Source organism: Malus sylvestris, chromosome 3 (assembly GCF_916048215.2).
Source record: "Malus sylvestris chromosome 3, drMalSylv7.2, whole genome shotgun sequence".
Lineage (NCBI taxonomy): Eukaryota > Viridiplantae > Streptophyta > Magnoliopsida > Rosales > Rosaceae > Malus > Malus sylvestris.
The window spans coordinates 6534824-6558527 of record NC_062262.1 but is presented as its reverse complement, the minus strand read 5'-3'; the positions used below and the strand labels follow the sequence as shown (position 1 = coordinate 6558527).

At 37.8% G+C, this 23704-nt stretch overlaps 2 protein-coding genes across 7 annotated transcripts in view; both read left to right on the top strand.

Moving 5' to 3' along the window:
• LOC126614906 (uncharacterized) overlaps nt 1–23704 on the top strand; it is a 41787-nt gene that overhangs the window by 2454 nt on the left and 15629 nt on the right. The window contains exons 3-4 of one of the 5 annotated variants that reach the window (XM_050282601.1): nt 21809–22537; nt 23031–23394. The exons of 1 other annotated variant lie outside the window; for it this stretch is intronic. In XM_050282601.1, coding sequence (XP_050138558.1) covers nt 21809–22537; nt 23031–23123 — 822 coding nt within the window. In that variant the 3' untranslated portion in view covers nt 23124–23394. Of the gene's footprint in view, nt 1–453; nt 895–21808; nt 22538–23030; nt 23395–23704 lie in introns of those variants that run through there. 3 more of the 5 variants (XM_050282600.1, XM_050282599.1, XM_050282598.1) reach the window with 3 other exon arrangements.
• On the top strand, nt 7792–11192 carry LOC126614912 (uncharacterized). 2 transcript variants are annotated; one of them, XM_050282612.1, is made up of 5 exons: nt 7792–7930; nt 9194–9821; nt 9903–10478; nt 10748–10887; nt 10981–11192. In XM_050282612.1, the coding sequence occupies exons 2-4, from the start codon at nt 9309–9311 to the stop codon at nt 10853–10855; spliced, it is 1197 nt and encodes a 398-aa protein (XP_050138569.1). In that variant the 5' UTR covers nt 7792–7930; nt 9194–9308; the 3' UTR covers nt 10856–10887; nt 10981–11192. The 2 variants fall into 2 exon arrangements, with proteins under 2 accessions (XP_050138569.1, XP_050138568.1); XM_050282611.1 differs by having other exon boundaries at nt 9903–10580.

Here is a 23704-nt window from a genome sequence, read left to right as displayed (position 1 = left end):
AATCCGTTGGTTTCAGATTAGCAAGTTCTTTTAACAATTTAGGCCATTGGTTCATCATAAAATCGAGAGCTTACATTCAATTTAGAAAATGTCAACAGAAAATCGTAGATTTGACTCAAGATAGGTAAACTAGCTAGTACAGGCAGTTGATGTTCAGCCACTTATGTGATGCTTTACTAGTTTATGTGGAATCTCTGTTACCAGATTTCATGTCGCTCGGGATTTCCTTATGAATCATCGGCAACACAAATCACCCCGACCGATTCGTCCTCTTATTCAACATCTCTAATACCGTAATCCCAAACAAGTAATCAAATACTTAATTGAGTCAATCCATACGTTGACCTTGAAAGTTGAAGCCTTGGAAGTTGAAGACATCCCATTTTGTGGACATTTAAGATTAGTCATCTGTTTAAATTCTTTTAACGTTAGAGTTTGTTACTCTTTTTGCAGGCGTTGCTTCTTTTGGCGGCCTCATTTATTGGTGATTCTGCTCTTACCAATACCTTCATTTCAGAGCTTGGGGAGCCAAAGCAAGAACAATAAGGAGGGATTATTGGTTACACAAAGAAGAGCTTGCTTTTGTTGTTACTGCATAGGAATCCACAGTATTCCTGTTTGTCTGAGACTAATTTTTATTTACATGGTAACATTTGGGTTTGAGATAAAGTGAAAAATGTGAGATCTAGTTGCGAAGGGAGTTTGGACCTGGTTGGCTTTAGGCCAGTTTCGGTTAGTTTCTGTCGAATACGTATGACGTGGTTTGGTAAAAGCCTGCCGAAGTATTGTGATAAAGATCGGTTGTATCTAGGAGAACTTTGTGATATTGTTTACCTCTGTACATGTGGATCCTATTTTTATTAGAAAAATAATTTAAATGTGATCTACAAAATATGATCTCCTAGCATCATTCCATCTTCCTCCACCACTTTCTTTCACACCCACCCCATCTCCTTCTCTGACACCTACCACCGCCACCACACCCACACACACCCCACCTATTGTCCTTATTTTCCTTCCCTCATCCCTCAGTTCTCAACCCCTAAATTTAATAGTACGGATACATCGTTATTATGACGTTCTGTGTTGATGATATAATGATATAAAGTTACGTGTAAGTTTTTCAGACTAAATTAGATGAATATATATTAACATATCAAGTAGAGTACTCAGACTGAATCACCACAAACAAATCAACCGTACAAGGGCAAATAAGAAAAAAAACATGAAATTAAAGATCAAACCTTTTTTTGCCCGTTACGGGTCACCATTTTAGCTTAGACAAGGATTGTTTGCCCTCCACTTCCGGTGCCCTTCTGTTTGTGTGGTCACGGTTAAATTATGTCAACATTTTATATTACTATTAATTGTTATATTATTATATCTATAAAAAAACAATATAAAATGTTGACGTGGCTTAACCGTGATCATACAAAATAGAAGGGCATAGGAAGGACACCGAAAGTAGAGGGCATACAATCATTGTCCTTTTAGCTTTAGCTTTTCAAAAAGGCACTAGTCATTCAATGTCAATTTATATTTTTATTAACACAAGTGCTTTGTCACCAAAAACATCCCGCCTAAAAGTATCAATCTCATTCCTTAACCAGGAAGAAATTAGTGAGCTGGATTCCTAATGCTTTGAAATTTAGATATAAAATTGTATTACTTCCGTTTGGGAGAGATTTTTTAGTGTATTGAAAACACGATTTAATACACAAAATATCATAACAAGTGGTTGGAGCCTTAAACAAAATGTTTTAATTATGACACTTGGTGTACTAAGTTGTATTTCTGGCATAGTACAAAATTTATCTGCTTTCAAATAACATCTATTCTTGTGGAAAGCAATAACGGTAAGGCCATCCTAACTTTACTTTCTTTTTTTTAATTAGACAATAATGTCAAACTCAATAGTGGAAAGAAAATGTTGTGAAACAAAGCGATCACTTCACTTTTTAACACTAAACTTTCTCTCCAAACTATTCGCAAGATTTTTCAGATAAAAATGAGATCAAATCTTCTACATTCAAAATGGGTGTGACCTCTCTGTGGCCGCAATAAGTATTTGATACATATTAAATTCATGACAATAAAATTAAGAAAAGTTAAAATATTGAATACGTGTCAGACATTTATTGGGGCCACAGAGAGGTCACCCATTTTGGATGCAGAAGATTTGGTCTAGATAAAAATAGGGTTTGCCGGTTTTAGATAATCTGTTTCCTATAGCTTAAGCTATTCGCAAAATTTTATCTCTTTCCCTGAAGTTGGTTTGTATTTTGAAGCTTCTTTCATGTTTAAGGAGGGGAAACGACTTAACATCGGCACGGACTAGACAGGCTTTATTTCGGTTGTCATTATCCTACAACAAATATTTGTGACAATTGCTTACTAAATTTGTTCAACAACAGGATAGCAATCTGACTTTATACTTTCTTTCAATCATGGCGGAAAAAAAGCCTGTGTTGAATGAGGATCTCGAAAATGTTATTACCTTGAAGGCCTTGGTGGACAAGGGAAGCAACAAAGCTATCTTCGTCGAGTCCGACGGTGATTTTATTGATGTTCTCTTCAGTTTCTTGACAATGCCCATGGGAAGAATTGTCAGGCTTGCTGAAGATTCAGTACCAGTGGAAATAGGTTGTATGAGAAATTTGTATCAGAGTATTGAGAAATATGATGTGCGTAACTTCTGGTCAAATGAATGTAGAGATATGTTGTTGCTTCCCTGCAATTATGCTGATCTTCAATGCCAGAACCTCAAGTTGAAAATTGACAATAATAGGCCAACACAGTACTTTTGGTGCTATGAAGGATGCTTTTTAAGCTATTATCAAAGTGTCATCTGTCCTTCCTGTGCTTCTACTTTTGGTTGGAAGATTCCAGTGGATAATACTCAAGTTGGAGGCGTCTTTGTGAAAGAGAGACCCAGGCTGATAATTACCGATGAGTACCTCCGGACACCCACGTCAAGGGACATGCGAAGGCTTCTGAGGAAGGGTGAGATGCGAGGCTTCCCTGGCATGATTGGAAGCATCGACTGCATGCACTGGACTTGGAAAAACTGTCCAAGTGCGTGGCAAGGAGCATATGGCGACAGAAAAGGAGCCAAAAGCATCATTTTGGAAGCGGTGACTTCATTTGATACATGAATTTGACATGCTTTTTTTGGTGTTCCAGGAGCTCAGAATGACCTAAATGTCCTTGCCCAATCCCCAGTGTTCGACGAACTGCTGCAAGGAAACTCACCGAGATGCACATATTGGGTTAATGGTACCCAATACGAGGGATCATACTACCTTGCAGATGGCATTTACCCAAGGTGGTCAACATTTTTCAAAACAGTGCCACATCCACATACTGAAAAGGAAAAACACTTTGCAAAATGTCAAGAAGGGTGTAGGAAGGATGTCGAGCGTTGTTTTGGTATCCTGCAAGCTCGTTGGGCGATTGTCAGGGCTGCAGCTAGAATGTTTGATGTCGAGGCTCTTCGATCCATCATGATGACGTGTATTATTCTCCACAACATGATTGTTGAAGATGAGTATGATTATGATGCCGTCAATGAATATGAGCCGGATCCGATGAACAACTCAAGAACACGTATCTATTGTGCTCATGACCGGACCGAAGATCCAGTGCAACACGAGCCGTTGGAACGCGATGGACGTTACAATGAATTGATCGTTCATCGGTACACTAATGTGCAAGAGCCATACTGGCACGTAACCTGCTAGAATGACTTGATTGAGCACCAGTGGGGATTGCATGAAGGCGAAGATAATTAGAATGAGGCTTGTGATTGAACAATAAATTGTATTTTTTTTTAAGTTTATGTAATTCTATGTAGTATGTTTTGTTTTTAAGTTTATTTGGCGAGTTTATGTAATTCTATTTATTTGGTGAGTTTATGTAATTCTATGTAGTGTGTTTTGTTTTTAAGTTTATTTGGTGAGTTTATGTAATTCTATGTAGTGTGTTTTGTTTTTAAATTTATTTGGTGAGTTTATGTAATCTTATTTCATGTGTTTAAATAAAGTACAAAAGAAATAAAGTTTTAAAAATAAATAAATAAATACATAATTACATTAAAATTGCATAATAAATTAAATAAAAATAAATAAAGTTTTAAAAATAAATAAGAAATAACATAAGAAATTAAATAAAAATAAATAAAGTTTTAAAAATAAATAAGAAATTACATAAGAAATTAAATAAAGTTCAAACCTAAAAAAACATAAAACATAAAAATTACATAAGAAATTAAATAAAGTTCAAACCTAAAAAAAGAAAAAACATAAGAAATTACATAAGAAATTAAATAAAGTTCAAAAGAAAAAAGAAAGAAAAAACATAAAAAATACATAAAAATTATACAAAGTCTCTCGAGTTAGGATATGTGGTGCTAGGATCTTGGTTGCCATAATTTGTGTAGCTAGAACCCCCTTGACTTGTTTCCGCATCTCTTGCACGCCTCCTTCGCATGACATCTCTTTTTTCCGATGTCCAAAAATATTTAGAATTCGGAGACAGTCCTACTAGAGACTTGCTCATAGTGTCACGATCTGCTTGAGCCATCCTTTCTTCTCGAAGCAATTCATTTTCTCGATGAAGTGCTTCTCTAACCAGCTCGTTCTCTCGATTAACTACTTCTCTTTGTCTCTCAGCCGCCGCATCACGAGCCTCAGTAGCTGCTAATATTGCTGCCATAGCAGCAACTTTTTCCTCATCTCTAACCTTTTCCCGTGCCAAGTTCAGTTCACCTTAGCGAGCAAGTTCCTCCATATATTTAGTGTAGTCATTTTTGGAAGAACTACCTTTTTTCTTTGACGCCTTTTTACCGAGAGGCCTGAGGGACTGACGAGTCGGTTGTGTCTCGGGCACTTGTTCAGGCGTCCCTTCCGTGTCTTGAAATGTGTTGGCTTCTTGTTCAGTCATGTCTGGTTCTGGAGAACTATGTAGACCCATACCGTGCATGACAACTTCTGGACCAGTTGCCACAATTTTGTATTTAGGGCAATCTTTGACAATTTGCCAACATTCCCATCTAGTGAATGATTGGTTCCCGTTCTTTGAATTGTAGAATGCTTGAGCTTGTAGTGTCTATAAAAATGTGGGATAACATAGTGTTAAAAAATGCGGGTGTAACACAAATAAATAAATTCAAAATATTGATACGGGTGGAATGCATATAAATTACAAAAAAATGACATAAGAAATTAAATAAAAATTACATAAGAAATTAAATAAATTAAAATTTTGATGAGGGTGGAATGCATATAAAAATTACATAAGAAATAACATAAAAATTACATACGAAATTAAATAAATCAAAATATTGATGTGGGTGGAATGCATATAAATAAATAAAAATATTGTCACATGATCTGCTAAACTTGTCCCACTACGGAGGTTACCGGAAGCATGAGAGATGGCGTTTTTCCAACAAGTAAAGGATGCGTTGAGTTTTTTCTAATGACCTTGAAGACCTTGACTAGTTCTGGCGTTTTCTCCATGTACATCGCAAAACGCTTTCGTAATTTTACTCCACATTTCTCGCTTATCCATCTCATTACCCGTAATCGGGTCATGAGTAGTGTGAACCCAACATTCACACAACGTAATATCTTCAATGAGCTTCCACGAAGACATTTTTTCCTCTTAAAGTGTAGAAAATATTGAAATGTAGATAGTATAGAAAGTGTAGAAAATATTGAAATGTGGTGTAAAGGTGGAAGATGAGGGTTAGGTATTTATAGGAAAAAAATTTAACATTTTTCAAAATTTAATGTATTCTTTAATAATTTTTCTTTATTTTTTTAATAATTTTTAATGAATTTTAATATAGTTAATTAATCTGGACCGTTGGATTTGAAAAATATTCAAATCCAAGAGACAGGGAATTGCCACGTGGCCAACGATCATATTTCTGACCGTTGGGCCTTTTTTTTTTTTACTTTTTTGTGAAAAAAACGTGGACTGTTGATCTTTGATCCGACGGTCTATTTTAAAAGTAAAATTTAAATTTTTTTTACCGTTGGAAATCCAACGGTCTAGAAAACTAGCCGTTGGAAATCCAACGGCACAAAGGGAGCCACGTCGCCAACTCGGGGGGGGGGGGAACTGAGTGCGCCTGCACGCGGGCCCGCGCTCTGAAACCTTGTTGGGCACTCACGGCAGCGTCTGCGTGAAGCGCACGCGCCAGGCAAACTGCCCAGCTTCTTACTCAGTCGGTTTTGGGCTGGTCCATTGCCCAGCTCAGGCTGGGTACCAGTCAAATTGAGGGGTGGACTTGGTTGACAGGGTTCTGGCCCTGTTTTTGTGCTGGGTCCTGGGAAAAATCCACTGGGGTGGAATTGCTCTAAGGAGGGAAACAACTTAACATCGACACAGACTAGACAGGCTTTATTTCGGTTGTAATTATCCTACAACAAGTATTTGTGACAATTGCTTACTGAATTTGTTCAACAACAAGCCTGTGTTGAATGAGGATCTCGAAAATGTTATTACCTTGAAGGCCTTGCTGGACACGGGAAGCAACAAAGTTATATTCGAAGAGTAAGGTCTGGTTTGGTACTGAGGTGATTTTGAAAAAATCTGGTATAAAAAAAAGTTGGGAGTTTTTTGTGTTTGGTAAATATTCAGCTTCAGCTTTTTTTCACAGTTTTGGGTGGAAAAAAGCAAAAAACAAGAAGCTGCAAAACTCAGCTTTAAAAAACCGACTTTTTTTTCATATTTGTTTTACATAAAAATTTACCAAATACTATAATACTGTTTTTTTTTTTTTTCAAAAGCATTTTTACAAAAAAGTTTACCAAATACTCTACAGTTTTATTTCACAATCGCTTATTCTCATAGCACAATAAAAGTAATTTTTATCAATACCAAACCAGCTCCAAGAATCCGACGGTGATTTTATTGATGTTCTCTTCAGTTTCTTGACAATGCCCATGGGAAGAAAATTGACAATGATGGGCCGTGACGGTACTTTTCATCCTATCATAAATGCCACTTAAGCTTATAGAGCTATCCGCTGTCCTTCCTGTTGTTTTCAAGGCGCTAGAGAGATGCATCTTCCAGAGGATAATACGAAAGTTGGTGGGGTCTTTGTGAAAGGGTTACCTGGCTGATAATTACTGATGATTTACAGGTCATTTTTATTTTTTTACATACTCTTCTGAATTTTTAGTACTTGAATCCAATGAATTGAAAAAATCAATAAATAAAAATTAAAAAGAGTGTCTGAGATATAAAAAGAAGAAGAGATTATATTTACACATCTCAAATTACTTCTTCCACAATTTTTTACTTTTTAAATATTTTTTACACACCACTAACACTTAATAGAAAAATATTATAAAATTAAAAAGATGTAGAAAAAGTAATTTGAGGTGTGTAAATATAATCTCCCAAAAAGAAATATTTAAATAGCCCTATTTTTTTATATAATACGAGTGCTATGCCACATAATAAACAATCAAACTTGTGGTTAACAAAAATCGAACTTAAAATCCCCCTAAAAGTATCAATCTCAATCCTTAACTAGGAAGAAATTTGTGAGTGGGATTCCAACGCTTTGAAAATTTCAATATAAAATTTTATTACTTCCACTTTTAGGTAACAGAAAGAGATTTATCATTTTTCACTTAATTCATCAAGTTTGGGATCTAAATCGTTAAAATTTAAATATAAATTAATATTATTAGATAACAAAGAATCTACAAAAAAATCTCACTTTAAAAGTCACATTTTTTTCAATGAAACAATAGACAAATTTAGTATAGCATTTCTATTATGAAAGGACAATATTGTGAAACAAAGCGATCACTTTTCTCTCCCTTTACTTTGTCTCCAAACTCGATGATCTTCCTTGTATGTTTTCATTGATTTCATCCATTACTTCGGCTCGCCAGTTCTACCCAGAAAGGTTTGATCTTCAAATTTCATGGTTTTTTTTTTCTTTTTCTTGTGCGGTTAAGTACACTTGAGAAGTTGAGTTCTTTAGGATTCTGATTAATGTTTCTGGGTAAATATTCAGATTTTGCATGTTGGAAGGTTTACTTTTTAACTTATTGGATCATATATTACTACTTATACCATTTCTTGGGATCAATCCAAGCTGTCCCAAGCAAAATGGTTCACTTTATTAAAAACAAAAAATGAAATGGTTATCAAACATGCACAATTCCTAAAAAGATTACTGCAAATTTTCTGAGAAAGATCTATATGTTTTTATTTTTTTTATTTTTAATGTTTCTTTGTTATCTGCTAGAATATTCTGTTAAAAATAGGGTCTGCCGGTTTTAGATAATCTGTTTCCTATAGGTTAAGCTATTTTTGCCGCAAGATTTTACCTCTTTCCCAGTAGTTGATTTGTATCTTGAAGCTTCTTTCATGTTTAAGGAGGGAAACAAGTTCACATCAGCACGGACTACACAGGCTTTATTTCGGTCATCATTATTCTACAACAAATATTTGTGACAATTGCTTACTGAATTTGTTCTTATATGGATGATGCTATTTTACATTGTGTTTTTGAAAAACTTGTTCGTTTGTGATCGTAGATGAGTTTCCTTGCTATTTCTGTTATTAACTGCACTTAAAATCATCTCAATTCCAAATGAAGGCAAATGTTATTTTGTTGAGAAGCCAAATGCGATATAATTGTGACGATTGATAAGCATTAATTTTCATTGTTGTGGAATACATAACTCAGTATCAAAGTTTTCTTGTTTGATGAGGAACTTTAATACAAGCGATATTCTATAATAATCTACACAAAAAAAAAGGAGAGGAGAGAGGGGGGGGGGGGGGAGGGTTTGAACCAGCGACGCAATGACTTGAAAAGAGAGGCCCTAACCATTAGGGCAATCCACAGCTTGTGGATGAGAAACTTTACATTTCAATGGAACTTCGGCTAAATTTGGTAGGAATGCTCTACAAAATTTTGATGCAGGGAATTCAAAATAGACTAGATGTTATACCTTTGAGAGAACTTTAAAATGACACCTTGAGTAGTAGCTTGGTTAAAATGACAACTTTAAGATGAACTTGAAAGTACATTGGTTAGTGTCTTTGTAGCACATTTTTATTGTTTGAGTTGTTCATTGCTAAGAGTCCGAAAGTTTCTTTTACATCTTTTCTTGTAGTTGATAATTTGTATTTTGAAGCTCTTTCCTTGTTTAAACAGGGAAACAACTTACACCATGGGCCCTAATCGGAACCGTTCATTTTGCAACAAACATACGTCCTGCCGTTCGAACTAAAGACAAAGTCAAAGCCAAAATTGTTCTCTGCTACAATCCATGGCTAATACATCTTCGAACACTATAAGCTTGAAGGCCTTGGTGAACAATGTGATGAATAAAATTATTTACATAGAAGCTGATAATGATTTTGTTGATGTTCTCTTCAGTTTCTTGACAATTCCAGTGGGAACAATTATCATGCTTTCCAATCGTCATTCTTTTCCATTGGGAATTGGTTGCTTGAAAAAGTTATATGAAAGTGTTGAGAGTTCTGATTCACAGCTTTTTCAATCTGAAGAGTGTCGAGCCATGTTTTTATGTCTTCGCAATGGGGCTGAATCTCTTTTAAAGAACCTTAAACTGAAAATTGACAGTCACGAGACCAATGTTTCAGTAAGTGATGGTCAAGATGGTGGGAGTTTTGTTAAGGGACTAGCCACATTTATAGTAAGTGACGATTTGAAAGTGTTGCCTCCATTAACTACGGCAAGTTATTCTTTAATAACTAAGCTTGGATTCAATGGTTGGAATACTATTGAAGAGTTGACATTCAATGTCGGAACTGAGCAGGTAACTAGTTTGTTCACATGTTTCAATTTTTTTTGTTAGACCTGAACTGCCAGTTTTTATAATTTTTTTCTCCTTTTCCAGGTTTTGAATCTGCTTTTGTGCTCATTAGTATCAAAGACTCCTCTGACTGATATTCTGCTGAAGCATAAACCACTGTCAGATTTCCGCCCAGAAATTGGTAAATATATGGAACATGGAAATGCAGGGCGCACCGTGAATGATGATTTAAACATTTGTATCAACCTTGTAGTAAGCAAATCCAAGAATATTGTTTGTTATGCTGAAGCAGGGGAGGATTTTGTTACTTTACTTTCCAGCTTCCTCCATTTTCCTCTTGGATTTATTCTTAAAGAATTGCCGTCTAGCTTTTATAAAGGATGCGTTAATCACGTGTACAAAAGTGCCCAGGATCTTGACGATTGGTACTTCAAGTCAAATTACCACAGAGAAACTCTAATGAATCCCAAGCTTTTTCCTGAATTTGGCTACGAGCAGAAGCGACCATGTACTCTGGCTACTGATAGAACCCATGTTCTTGCTAATAGATTGTGGAACTCAGTCAAAATCACGGATTCCAAATCCCACAATAATGATGATCGTCGCACTTGTGGATTCTTAGAAGAACCGGCTATGTTCTTGATAACTGACAGTCTCATTGTAAGTCCAATATCTCCTATCCTAAGCATGTCCAAACTGTGCGAACTGTGTGTACCGATAACTGACATTGAAGTTAAAGTTACAAAAGTCAGAAGAGATGAGGTGAGTTGTCATTTATCATTTACGACAAATTTTTGTTTTTATTAGTCTCTGAAAATTTGGTATTTCTTTACTCTATAGCACTGAACGGACTGATAAAATGCTGCATTGTATTTGTATTGTTAAGTTTTTCTTTTCAGTGATGGTGTTACGATTATGTTTTGTTTCAGGCTCTCTCTCTTTTCATGGCTTCTTTTGTTTGTCAATCTGCTCTAACCAGTGTTTTCATGAGGAATTCGACTATAGATAAAAGTGCTTCCCAAGCAAGCCGAAGATGAGAAAGTAAGAACAATGTTGGCAAGGAGAGGGGGTGAGTAATCATTTATAACATATCATAAACTCTTCTATTGTGAGAGTTCATATATCTCTTTTGTTGTTGTTGATGTCATGTTTCTTACTGCAGGCAGCTTTCAATCTCAACGTCCATTTGCAAGATTGAGGATCAGATGCCTTGATTTTCTAATTTAAGAAGAGGATATTTAGCTTTCTAGTTATGTGCAGTTCTTTGCACTATCATATTTTGCATTACATGACGTAAACTTTGGGTTGTTTTTGGCTTAAAACTTTGCAATATATGTGTGGATATAAATATTTAAATCTAGGTATTTACTCTTTGATATATATCATATGGTTCAGTTTAAAACCCGATATTTGATCAAAAATTATTTTTACAGGAATCACTAAACTCGATTGGAAACTATATTAGTCGACTTTTTTTTTTGTTGAACAATCAATATTATCTACATTAAGGAGAGAGGGTGGGCTTTTACAATGTGCTAGCAATAATGTAGTTCAAATTTGAAATGAAGAAGAGTATTAATAGATTGTAGTACTAAGTGGCATGAGTGGACTTCTTTGGAGTAAAGTTATTATAAGATGATTATAGCACATTATCATGTAATTGCAAAGAAGACTTTATTCTTTTGATTTTTATCGATCGGCAATTGTCCTTCATGAATTTTGAACGCGCGATCTTCTTTGTTTTTTAATCAAAGGGGCTAATAGTCTGACAAAAGAGAAATTACAAAATAATGTTGCGAAGTCAAGAAATCTTATAAATATCATACAATAATATCAATAACTGCTTACAAGAAGATATACCTTGTTCAAAATAGAGATGACTCAAAAGATGTGAGAGACAACAAAATTCATTTCACAATAGATATATCGAATATTACATTTTCAGTCACGCAATCAAGAAGATGGACCTAAACACACGATCTCTTTCAACGAAGTGCAAATAGAATTAATTAGTAAGTTAACCACCAAGTACACTTCAAACTTAATCTTTCATCGTAAAACATAAACAAAATAACATTCTTTAAAGTAATTAAACTACATACATGGTATGACCGACGATAAATTATTATGTTCGATCGGCTGTGAAGCCATGTAATCAGACACAAAAGGAACGACCCCCTTATTGATGTTCAATCAACAATATATGCTTGTCCTACGGACACATTGTTGGACCAAAATCTAAAAGGGATTATAAACCCTTTCAAGGCCCCTTTCTCAAAATTAAATTTTTCTTGTTACTTTCCCATCGTTAATTACCAATATAGGAAAGAAAATTTTCATTTCTCATTCCCTAATTTCCCATGAATTCATTTCCGCGTATCAAACGTAGCTTTTTATGTATATTTTGTAGTATAATTATTATTTTGTATATTTTTGTAAGTGAAATGTCTTAGATTCAATTTTCGCGTAAAAACGAATTTGAATCATATTATTGCTAATCCATTGTGGGGGTGTTTGTTTGACCGGATTAGAGGGGACTGGACTAGACTAGATTGTGGTCATGTGTTTGTTTCACGCCGGGACTACCTTTAATGGGACTCGCCTAGACTAAGTCGGACTAAAAGCTTCGTTGAAGGGTCTTCGCGAGGCCCCCCGAAATTGGCCGGACTGCTAAGCCAAATCTGATGGATTCACCCCTCCCTGTTTCGTTCCTCCCACCTGCTTCTATCTCGTGTCCCACAACCCTTTTCAAATCCAGATTTCGCAAAATTCAAAAAAAAAATACAAAAAATTTGCAGCGGGATGATCATGGTTGTTTCAATCACACATGCACCCAGAAAAATTCGAACCCAGATAACCCAGAAAATCCCAAAATTCGAACTTAGAAAACTCAGAAACCCAGGAAATCCAGAAAAAAAAAATGCAGTGGGATGATCATGGTTGTTTCAATCACACATGCACCCAGAAAAACCAAACCAGATTCAACCCTTATCCTCCACCTTTGAGCCAATCACACATGTAGCCCACCTCATTCAATCTCTTTCTTGCTCTATTTTTTTTATTTTAAGATTTGCAAGTGATTTTGTGAGAGGAAGTGAAGAGGCAGGAGGAAGAGGTGAAGTGCAGAGGAGGCGAAGAAGATGAAGTGAAGAGGTAGAGGATTTGCAATAAAAAAAGGAGGAACAAAACTGGGAGAAAAAGGGAATGGGGAGGGAAAGGCGGAGAGAAAAAATGATGCACATAGGTGGTTCTAGAAAATAGGGAAGAAGATATAGTAATGAAAAAATATTAATTGATATATTAAATTAAAAATAAAATATTAATAAATATAGATTAAATAATATAATATTATAATCCTGCTTCTTAGTCCGACACTGCACCAAACACTTCACTAAGTCAGTCCAGCTTAGTCTAGTCTAAGCCAGTCCAGCTTAATCCTTGAAGCTAGTCCAGTCCGAGACAGTTCGGTGCAACAAACGCACCATGTGAGACTAAGCTTACCCTCTCTTCCTTAGTGTAAATAATTTCGTTTGTTAAAAAAAAAATATTATTTAACATGCATGCAAGGCCTCAAAAGGCGGTCGCTTTGGTTGCCCCTCAACTTATTACGGTAATTAAGAAGCTGACCCTTGCTCTTTTCTGTTGTGCGTGTGAACACTTTTTTATTAGAAAAATGTGAAGGAGAGAGGGAGAGTGGGATATTTTTGTTTTATTTTTTGGTTTTTTTAATTTTAAATATTGGAGAGGTTTAAATAAAAAACAGTAAAATTTAGACTTGTAAAATTATATTATTACTCATTAATTTTTTGTGTGATAGAAGATTAAATAATCTTTTCATCATTTTTTAATTGACAATTTTTTTTATTAATACAGTTTTAGATAATGTCAAATCTACTACAAGGTAAGAAAATGATGTGAAACAAAGCGATCACTGTACTTCCTCTCACTTCACTTTCTCTCCAAACTCGATCATCTTCCTCGAGTGTTTTCACTGGTTTTTCATTCATTACTTCGGCTCGCCAGTTCTACTCAGAAAGGTTTACAACAACAACAACAACAACAACAACAAAGCCTTTTTCCCATTAAGTGGGGTTGGCTATATGAATCCTAGAACGCCATTGCGTTCGGTTTTGTGTCATGTCCTCCGTTAGATCGAAATACTCTAAGTCTTTTCTTAGAGTCTCTTCCAAAGTTTTCCTAGGTCTTCCTCTACCCCTTTGGCCCTCAACCTCTGTCCCGTAGTCACATCTTCCAACCGGAGCGTCAGTAGGCCTTCTTTGCACATGTCCAAATCACCGGAACCGATTTTCTCTCATCTTTCCTTCAATTTCGGCTACTCCTACTTTACCTCGGATATCCTCATTCCCAATCTTATCCTTTCTCGTGTGCCCACACATCCCACGAAGCATCCTCATCTCCGCCACACTCATTTTGTGTACGTGTTGATGCTTCACCGCCCAACATTATGTGCCATACAACATCGCTGGCCTTATTGCCGTCCTATAAAATTTTCCCTTGAGCTTCAATGGCCTACGACGGTGACACAACACGCCGGATGTACTCTTACACTTCATCCATCCAGCTTATATTCTATGGTTGAGATCTCCATCTAATTCTCTGTTCTCTTGCACGATAGATCCTAGGTAGCGAAAACGGTCGCTTTTTGTGATCTTCGCTAGATTGCTCCGATCATTAGTGTGGATAAGTATATAAATGGATAGAGATAGGAAAGCAAACACAAGATGTACGTGGTTCACCCAGATTGGCTACGTCCACGGAATAAAGTTCTCATTAATTGTGAAGGGTTTACACAAGTACATAGGTTCAAGCTCTCATTTAGTGAGTACAAGTGAATGATTTAGTACAAATGACATTAGGAAATATTGTGGGAGAATGATCTCGTAATCACGAAACTTCTAAGTATCGGAGTGTGGTCTCGTCTTGACTTGCCTTATCTGTCTCATAGGTAGATGTGGCATCTTCTCTGGAAGTACTCTTCCTCTATCCAGGGGTGGTATCTTTAACTGGTGGAGATGAACAAGGTAATGTATCAATTTCACTTGGAGCTTACTTGTAGTTTCAGGCTTGGTCAAGCGCGATACATACCATGTAGTAGGAGTCCCCCAAGTCGCCGAGCTAGGGGATCTACTGAAAGAGGTGACAGACAAGGTAAGCAATCAGAGCTCCGGCTGATTGTTCACATTCTCCCTATCTTGCAAGCAACATGAAGGATAAAGAGAAGAAAATGAGAAGAGATCATATGAGATACTTTTGCTTTTGAAGAAGTAACTTTCCACAGGCTTATTCTTGAACTGAGCTGGAGGGTTTTCTGGTTTCCTCCAGAGTATAAGGCCGACTGAAAAATTTGAGGGTCAAAACAAGTCCATCAAATTTAGAGTACGTTCGACCATGCTAATATGGGATACTTTTGCTTTGACAGAGTAATGGATGTATCGGCACGTGTGCTGTTTCGCTTGTCTCCACATGCTTCCTTGTATCCTTCTCCCTTGCCCTATCTGTTCCTCAGGCAGATGCGGTATCTTCCCTGGAAGCATAAGATGTTGAAGATGAGTACTCGAGAGCAATGGCAGGTAAGTAATCAGGTAAGGGGTTCCAGGCAGTCAGTTCCTGACTGGAAGCTTGATTCCAAGTGCTGCCTTATTGCTCTCTTTCTCCTTATCTTGCAGATAAGTACAAGGCAAAAGGAAAAGACAGGGAAAAAGCATGATATGGGATACTCTTGCTTTTAACCCTGATGATATGAGATATTCTTACTCTAGTATAGCTTGTTTGCAGATGTATTATCGAGGGGAAATAAAGCTAAATATTTCGAAAGGCTTCGTTGGGAGTGCCCTATCAGATATGAGGAAGGGTTGAGCATTTTTGCAGGTCTGCCTATCTGTTGGGGATGGAGGTCGACATATATAGGAGTCTCCTTAGCAACAAGTAGTAATGCTATTTCTTTACCCTACTTGGTCATAGCACGGTAGTGGGAGCTGTCAGCTTCACATGTTTTAACTCTGTCAGAGCACTTTGAAAAAGTGGTCCGTGGTATCTGGAAAGCGGATGTTGCGTGTGAAGATTACAGACAGCTTTATCCAAGGAGATCCGGCTCTTGAAGTTGGGAAAGTGTTGCCTCTTCGGTTTTCGAACAAGCAATCCTATCGGGAATCTGGCTCTCGAGATTCGGAGAATGATGCCTCTTCGATTTTTGAGAAAGCAATCATGTTGGGGGTCTGGCTCTCGAGATTTGGAGAGCGGCGTCTCTTCGATTTTTGAGAAAGTAATCATGTTGGGCGTCTGGCTCTCTAGATTCGGAGGGCGGTGCCTCTTCGATTTTGGAGCAAGCAAACTTATTGGGAGTGTTTTCTCGAATGTGAGTAAAGGTTGGGCATGTTTGCTAGTCTACCTTGCCACGAAGCACAGAGGTTGACACACAGAGACTTTCCAATTATCCAGCAATGGTACTGTTCCTTTACCCTCTCTTCGATTTTTTAGAAAGTAGTCATGTTGGGAGTCTGGCTCTCGAGATTCGGAGGACGGTGTCTCTTCGATTTTGGAGCAAGCAATCTTGTTGGGAGTGTTTTCTCGAATGTGAGTAAAGGTTGGGCATGTTTGCTAGTCTACCTTGCCACGAAGCACAGAGATTGACACACAGGGACTTTCCCATTATCCAGCAGTGGTACTGTTCCTTTACCCTTGTGGGTAATAATATGGTAGCTAGACCTTCAAAATTTATGTGTCTGAACTTTGTTAGTGTTGTTTCTTTGCTATTCTTTTACCCTTCTTGGTCAGAGCGATGTAGTGGGAGCTGCAAGCTTCACGTGCTCAACTTTGGTAGATAACTTTGGCAAAGTTATTTGTGGTACCCATGAGCTACTGTTGCGTGTGGGAAGTGGATGATTGAACAGTAAGACTCATGTGCTTTCTACTTCACCAGAAGTCTTCGACAGAATGCCCATAATTTCCGCAAAGCTGAGTGTGCGTGTGACAGGTGCTGACAAGGCTGGAAAAGTAAGTGCCTCTTCGATTTCTGAGATCGGTCCTCGTGGTCTCTGAGCAGCCCAGCTTTTGAGAAAGCAAGCGCCTCTTCGATTTCTGAGATCGACCCTCGTGGTCTCTGAGCAACCCAGCTTTTGAGAAAACAAACGCCTCTTCGATTTCTGAGCAGGCACCTCTTCGATTTCTGAAGCTCTGTCGAGTGCAGATTTTTATAGGGGCTGGCATTAAGTTCCAAAGCACACTTGAATCTCCACCAGTAGAAGCTCCATTCTTGCACTTCTAAGATCTTGATTTGTCCGACCTCTTCTCTCTTCAACACCTTTGAAAATGTCTGGCCCCTCCGACCGTCATTTTGAGTTGAACCTTGTTGAAGAGGCAGCCCCGCCTTCTCCAGACAACATATGATGCCCATCCTTCGTCTCCCCTACTGGTTCTCTTACCGTTGGGGATTCCGTGATGAAGAATGATATGATCGATGCGGTGGTGGCCAGGAACATTCTCACTCCCAATGATAACAGACTACTTTCCAAACGGTCTGATGAGTTAGCTGTTAAGGATTCTCTGGCTATCAGTGTTCAGTGTGCAGGTTCTGTGTCTAATATGGCCCAATGCCTATTTGCTCGAACCCGCCATGTTGAATCATTGGCGGCTGAAGTGATGAGTCTCAAACAGGAGATTAGAGGGCTCAAGCATGAGAATAAACAGTTGCACCGGCTTGCACATGACTATGCTACAAACATGAAGAGGAAGCTTGACCAGATGAAGGAATCTGATGGTCAGGTTTTACTTGATCATCAGAGATTTGTGGGTTTGTTCCAAAGGCATTTATTGCCTTCGTCTTCTGGGGCTGTACCGCGTAATGAAGCTCCAAATGATCAACCTCTGATGCCTCATTCTTCTAGGGTTCTGTTCAGTACTGAGGTTCCGAATGATCCCCCTCCGGTGCCTTCTCTTTCTGGGGCTCTACCGACTGTTGAGACTTCTCCTAAGTAACCTTTGTGAAGGCTCCCTCTTGTTTGTTTATTTTCACTTATGTATATGTACATAATTGTAGCTTATCGGGGATATCAATAAATAAGCTTTCCTTCATTTCAACGTATTGTGTTAATTACACCAAAGCCTTCTTCGCTAAGTTCTTTGAATTTTCTTTTGTTGAAGCTTTATGAGTGGAGCATGTAGGTTGAGGTAGTGTTCTCTTAATTTCCTGAGTGAGGAAAACTTTTCGGTTGGAGACTTAGAGAATCCAAGTCACTGAGTGGGATCGGCTATATGAATCTTAGAACGCCATTGTGCTCGGTCCTGTGTCATGTCCTTCGTTAGATCCAAGTACTCTAAGTCTTTTCTTAGAGTCTCTTCCAAAGTTTTCCTAGGTCTTCATCTACCCCTTCGGCCCTCAACCTCTGTCCCATAGTCGCATCTTCTAATCGGAGCGTCAGTAGGCCTTCTTTGCACATGTCCAAACCACCGTAATCGATTTTCTCTCATCTTTCCTTCAATTTCGGCTACTCCTACTTTACCCCGGATATCCTCATTCCTAATCTTATCCTTTCTCGTGTGCCCACACATCCAACGAAGCATCCTCATCTCCGCTACACCCATTTTGTGTACGTGTTGATGCTTCACCGCCCAACATTTTATGCCATACAGCATCGCCGACCTTATTGTCGTCCTATAAAATTTTCCCTTGAGCTTCAGTGGCATACGGCGGTCACACAACACGCCGGATGCACTCTTCCACTTCATCCATCCAGCTTGTATTATATGGTTGAGATCTCCATCTAATTCTCCGTTCTTTTGCAAGATAGATCCTAGGTAACGAAAACGGTCGCTCTTTGGTATTTCTTGATCTCCGATCCTCACCCCTAACTCGTTTTGGCCTCCATTTGCACTGAACTTGCACTCCATATATTCTGTCTTTGATCGGCTTAGGCGAAGACCTTTAGATTCCAACACTTCTCTCCAAAGGTTAAGCTTTGCATTTACCCCTTCCTGAGTTTCATCTATGAGCACTATATCGTCTGCGAAGAGCATACACCAAGGAATATCATCTTGAATATGTCATGTTAACTCATCCATTACCAACGCAAAAAGGTAAGGACTTAAGGATGAGCCTTGATGTAATCCTACAGTTATGGGAAAACTTTCAGTTTGTCCTTCATGAGTTCTTACGGCAGTCTTTGCTCCTTCATACATATCCTTTATAGCTTGGATATATACTACTCGTACTCCTTTCTTCTATAAAATCCTCCAAAGAATGTCTCTTGGGACCCTATCATACGCTTTCTCCAAATCTATAAAGACCATGTGTAAATCCTTTTTCCCATCTATATATCTTTCCATCAATCTTCGTAAGAGATAGATTGCCTCCATGGTTGATCGCCCTGGCATGAACCCGAATTGGTTGTCCGAAACCCGTGTCTCTTGCCTCAATCTATGCTCAATGACTCTCTCCCAGAGCTTCATTGTATGACTCATTAGCTTAATACCCCTATAGTTCATGTAATTTTGTACGTCGCCCTTATTCTTGTAGATAGGCACCAAAGTGCTCGTTCGCCACTCATTTGGCATCTTCTTCGTTTTCAAAATCCTATTGAAAAGGTTAGTGAGCCATGTTATACCTGTCTCTCCTAAAACTTTTCACACTTCGATTGGTATATCGTCTGGGCCTATTGCTTTTCTATGCTTCATCTTCTTCAAAGCTACAACCACTTCTTCCTTCCGGATTCGACGATAAAAAGAGTAGTTTCTACACTCTTCTGAGTTACTCAACTCCCCTAAAGAAGCACTCATTTCATGTCCTTCATTGAAAAGATTATGAAAATAACCTTTCCATCTGTCTTTAACCGCGTTCTCTGTAGCAAGAACCTTTCCATCCTTATCCTTGATGCACCTCACTTGGTTTAGGTCCCTTGTCTTCTTTTCCCTTGCTCTAGCTAGTTTATAGATATCCAACTCTCCTTCTTTGGTATCTAGTCGTTTATACATATCGTCGTAAGCCGCTAACTTAGCTTCTCTCACAGCTTTCTTCGCCTCTTGCTTCGCTTTTCTATACCTTTCACAATTTTCATCAGTCCTATCCTTGTATAAGGCTTTACAACATTCCTTCTTAGCCTTCACCTTTGTTTGTACCTCCTCATTCCACCACCAAGATTCCTTTTGGTGTGGGGCAAAGCCCTTGGACTCTCCTAGTACCTCTTTTGCTTCTTTTCGGATACAACTAGCCATGGAATCCTACATTTGGCTAGCTTCCCTCTCTCTATCCCACATACACTGGGTGATTACTTTCTCTTTGAAAATGACTTGTTTTTCTTCTTTTAGATTCCACCATCTAGTCCTTAGGCACTTCCAAGTCTTGTTCTTTTGTCTCACTCTTTTAATATGTACATCCATCACCAACAAGCGATGTTGATTAGCCACGCTCTCTCCTGGTATAACTTTGCAATCCTTACAAGTTATACGATCCCCTTTCCTCATTAGAAGAAAATCTATTTGTGTTTTTGACGATCCACTCTTGTAGGTGATCACATGTTCTTCTCTCTTGTGATCACCTAGAAAGGTTTGATCTGCAAATTTCATGTTTTGTTTTCTGGTACCGTAAAGTGTATGTTGAGTTCTTTAGGATTCTGATTAATGCTTCTTGGTAAATGTTCAGATTTTGCACGTTGGAAGGTTGAAGGTAAGAACCTCTCAAGTCCTCTTATTTGTCGTCTTATTTACTTATTAATACCATTTCTTGTGATCAATCCAACCTATTCTACGCAAAATGGTTCACTTTATTATGAAAGTTGACACTTCAAATTTCATATTAAATAGAATGAAAAATAAAATAAAAACTTGATATTTAGGGCCGTTTGGTTTGGTTTTTAGGTTTTCATTTTCATTTTTTGTGCATGAGACACGAAGAAAGTATATGGGGAAAGTGACGGGAGAGAGGGGAAGAAATGAAGAAGAAAAAATGAAAACAAAATCTTGAAGGTAAAAATGAAATGATTTTCGTTCCAAATAAGATTACTGCAAATTTTCTGAGAAAGATGTAAGATTTTTTCTTAATGTTTCTTTCTTTCCAGAGAATTTTTACCTCCTTGCCTTCAATAAGAAGGTTATATTTTCAATCTTTTAGTATCATTTTAGTTAGAATTTTTTCAGATGAAAATAGGTTTGCCGGTTTTAGATAATCTGTTTCCTATAGCTTAAGATATTTTTGCCACAAGATTTTATCTCTTTCCCAGTAGTTGATTTATGAGGGCGAGCTACGGGTTTGAGTTGTGGAAACAACCTCTTTGCAAACCAAGGGTAAGGCTGCGTATGATAGACGTCCCCTGACCCAATAGTTGAGTTGTATTTTGAAGCTTCTGTCATGTTTAAGGAGGGAAACAACTTAGCATCAGCACGGACTACACAGGCTTTATTTCGGTTATCATTATCCCACTACAAATATTTGTAACAATTGCTTTGCTGAATTTGTTCAACAACAGGATAGCAAGCCAACTTTATACTTTCCTTCAATCATGAATGTAACGTGCATGACTTCCGGTCAAATGTGTGTAGAGATATGTTGTTACTTCCCTGCAATGCTGCTGATTGTCAATGCAAGAACCTCAAGTTGAAAATTGACAGTGGTAGGCTGACACGGTACTTTTTGTGCTATGACAAACGCTTCTTAAGCTATTATGGAGATATCCCCTGTCCTTCCTGTACTTGTCCCTTGACTAGGGAGATACATCTTCCAGTGGATAATACTCAAGCTGGAGGAGCCTTTGTGAAAGGGCGATCCAGGCTGATAATTAACGATGATTTACAGGTCATATCCCCAGTAAGTGCAGCAAGCATTTGTTTGTTTTCGAAGCTAGGGGTCACGGATTCTAAAACTACAGAGGAGTTGACTTTCAATATGGGAGTTCTGGAGGTAATTCTTTCTTGTACCATAAATTAATTTTTTTTAATCAACAACAATAGAAGTGGTTTCTAACTTGATTTATATTTTCCAGGTTTTGAATTTGCTTATGCATTCGTTTGTATCAAAGACACCTTTGACTGAAACTCTTCTGAAGAACAAACCAATACCGAATTTGGGAGATGTACATTCCAGTCAAGGTACATCGATTGATTCTCAAATGCATGGCGACGCAATTAATAAGGAAGAGAAAAACATTTCTCTTAAGCTTGTAGTTAGCAAGAGTAAAAAGATTGTTTGTTATGCAGAAGCACAAGAGGATTTTGTTAATCTACTCTGCAGTTTCTTGACTCTCCCACTTGGGTTTATATTAAAAAAGATGCAAAATATTTCATGGAAGGGCTGTCTTGATCAGCTGTACAAGAGTGTCCAAGATCTTGATGAGCAATACTTGAAGTCAAATTACCACAAGGAATTGTTGGTCAATCCAAAGCTCGCACCTGGTTATCGATACGAGAAAACTCTGCTAGGAATCGAGGAGACGTCCTTTTATTATGTCGACAAGAAGTTAACTACTGATACATCCTGTATTCCTGATAATAGTTCAGCGGAGTCGGTTAAACTTGATGTTGTTGATCCCAAATCTCATGAAGATAAAGATAAAAGTGCTCAAGGATTTCTGAGAGGACCTGCTATCTTCACAGTGACTGACAATCTAGTTGTAAGACCGATATCTCCAATCCTTGAAATCTCTGTTCTTCAAGAATTGAAGGTACCTTTCACTGACATCGAGGACCATACCGTGCATGTGGGCAAGAGAGAGGTGAGTTCTCATTGTAATGTTTGATTAACCTTACTGAAAGAATCCGTTGGTTTCAGATTAGCAAGTTCTTTTAACAATTTAGGCCATTGGTTCATCATAAAATCGAGAGCTTACATTCAATTTAGAAAATGTCAACAGAAAATCGTAGATTTGACTCAAGACAGGTAAACTAGCTAGTACAGGCAGTTGATGTTCAGCCACTTATGTGATGCTTTACTAGTTTATGTGGAATCTCTGTTACCAGATTTCATGTCGCTCGGGATTTCCTTATGAATCATCGGCAACACAAATCACCCCGACTGATTCGTCCTGTTATCCAACATCTCTAATACCGTAATCCCAAACAAGTAATCAAATACTTAATTGAGTCAATCCATACGTTGACCTTGAAAGTTGAAGCCTTGGAAGTTGAAGACATCCCATTTTGTGGACATGTAAGATTAGTCATCTGTTTAAATTCTTTTAACGTTAGAGTTTGTTACTCTTTTTGCAGGCGTTGCTTCTTTTGGCGGCCTCATTTATTGGTGATTCTGCTCTTACCAATACCTTCATTTCAGAGCTTGGGGAGCCAAAGCAAGAACAATAAGGAGGGATTATTGGTTACACAAAGAAGAGCTTGCTTTTGTTGTTACTGCATAGGAATCCACAGTATTCCTGTTTGTCTGAGACTAATTTTTATTTACATGGTAACATTTGGGTTTGAGATAAAGTGAAAAATATGAGATCTAGTTGCAAAGGGCTTTAGGCCAGTTTCGGTTAGTTTCTGTCGAACATGTGGGATCTGGTTTGGTAAAAGCCTGCCGAAGTATTGTGGTGAAGATCGATTGTAGCTAGCAGTACTTTGTGATAATGTTTCTGTACTTGTGGATCCTATTTTAATTAGAAAAATAATTTAAATGTGATCTACAAAATATGGTCCCCTTGCATCCACCACACCCACACACACCCCACCTATTGTCCTTATTTCCCTTCCCTCATCCCTCATATCTCAACCCCTAAATTTAATAGTACGGATACACCATTATTATAACATTATGTGTCAATGATATAATGATATAACGTTACGGGTAAGTTTTTCAGACTAAATTAGATGAATATATATATATGAACATATTAAGCAGAGTACTCAGACTGAATCACTACAAACAGATCAGCTGTACAAGGGCA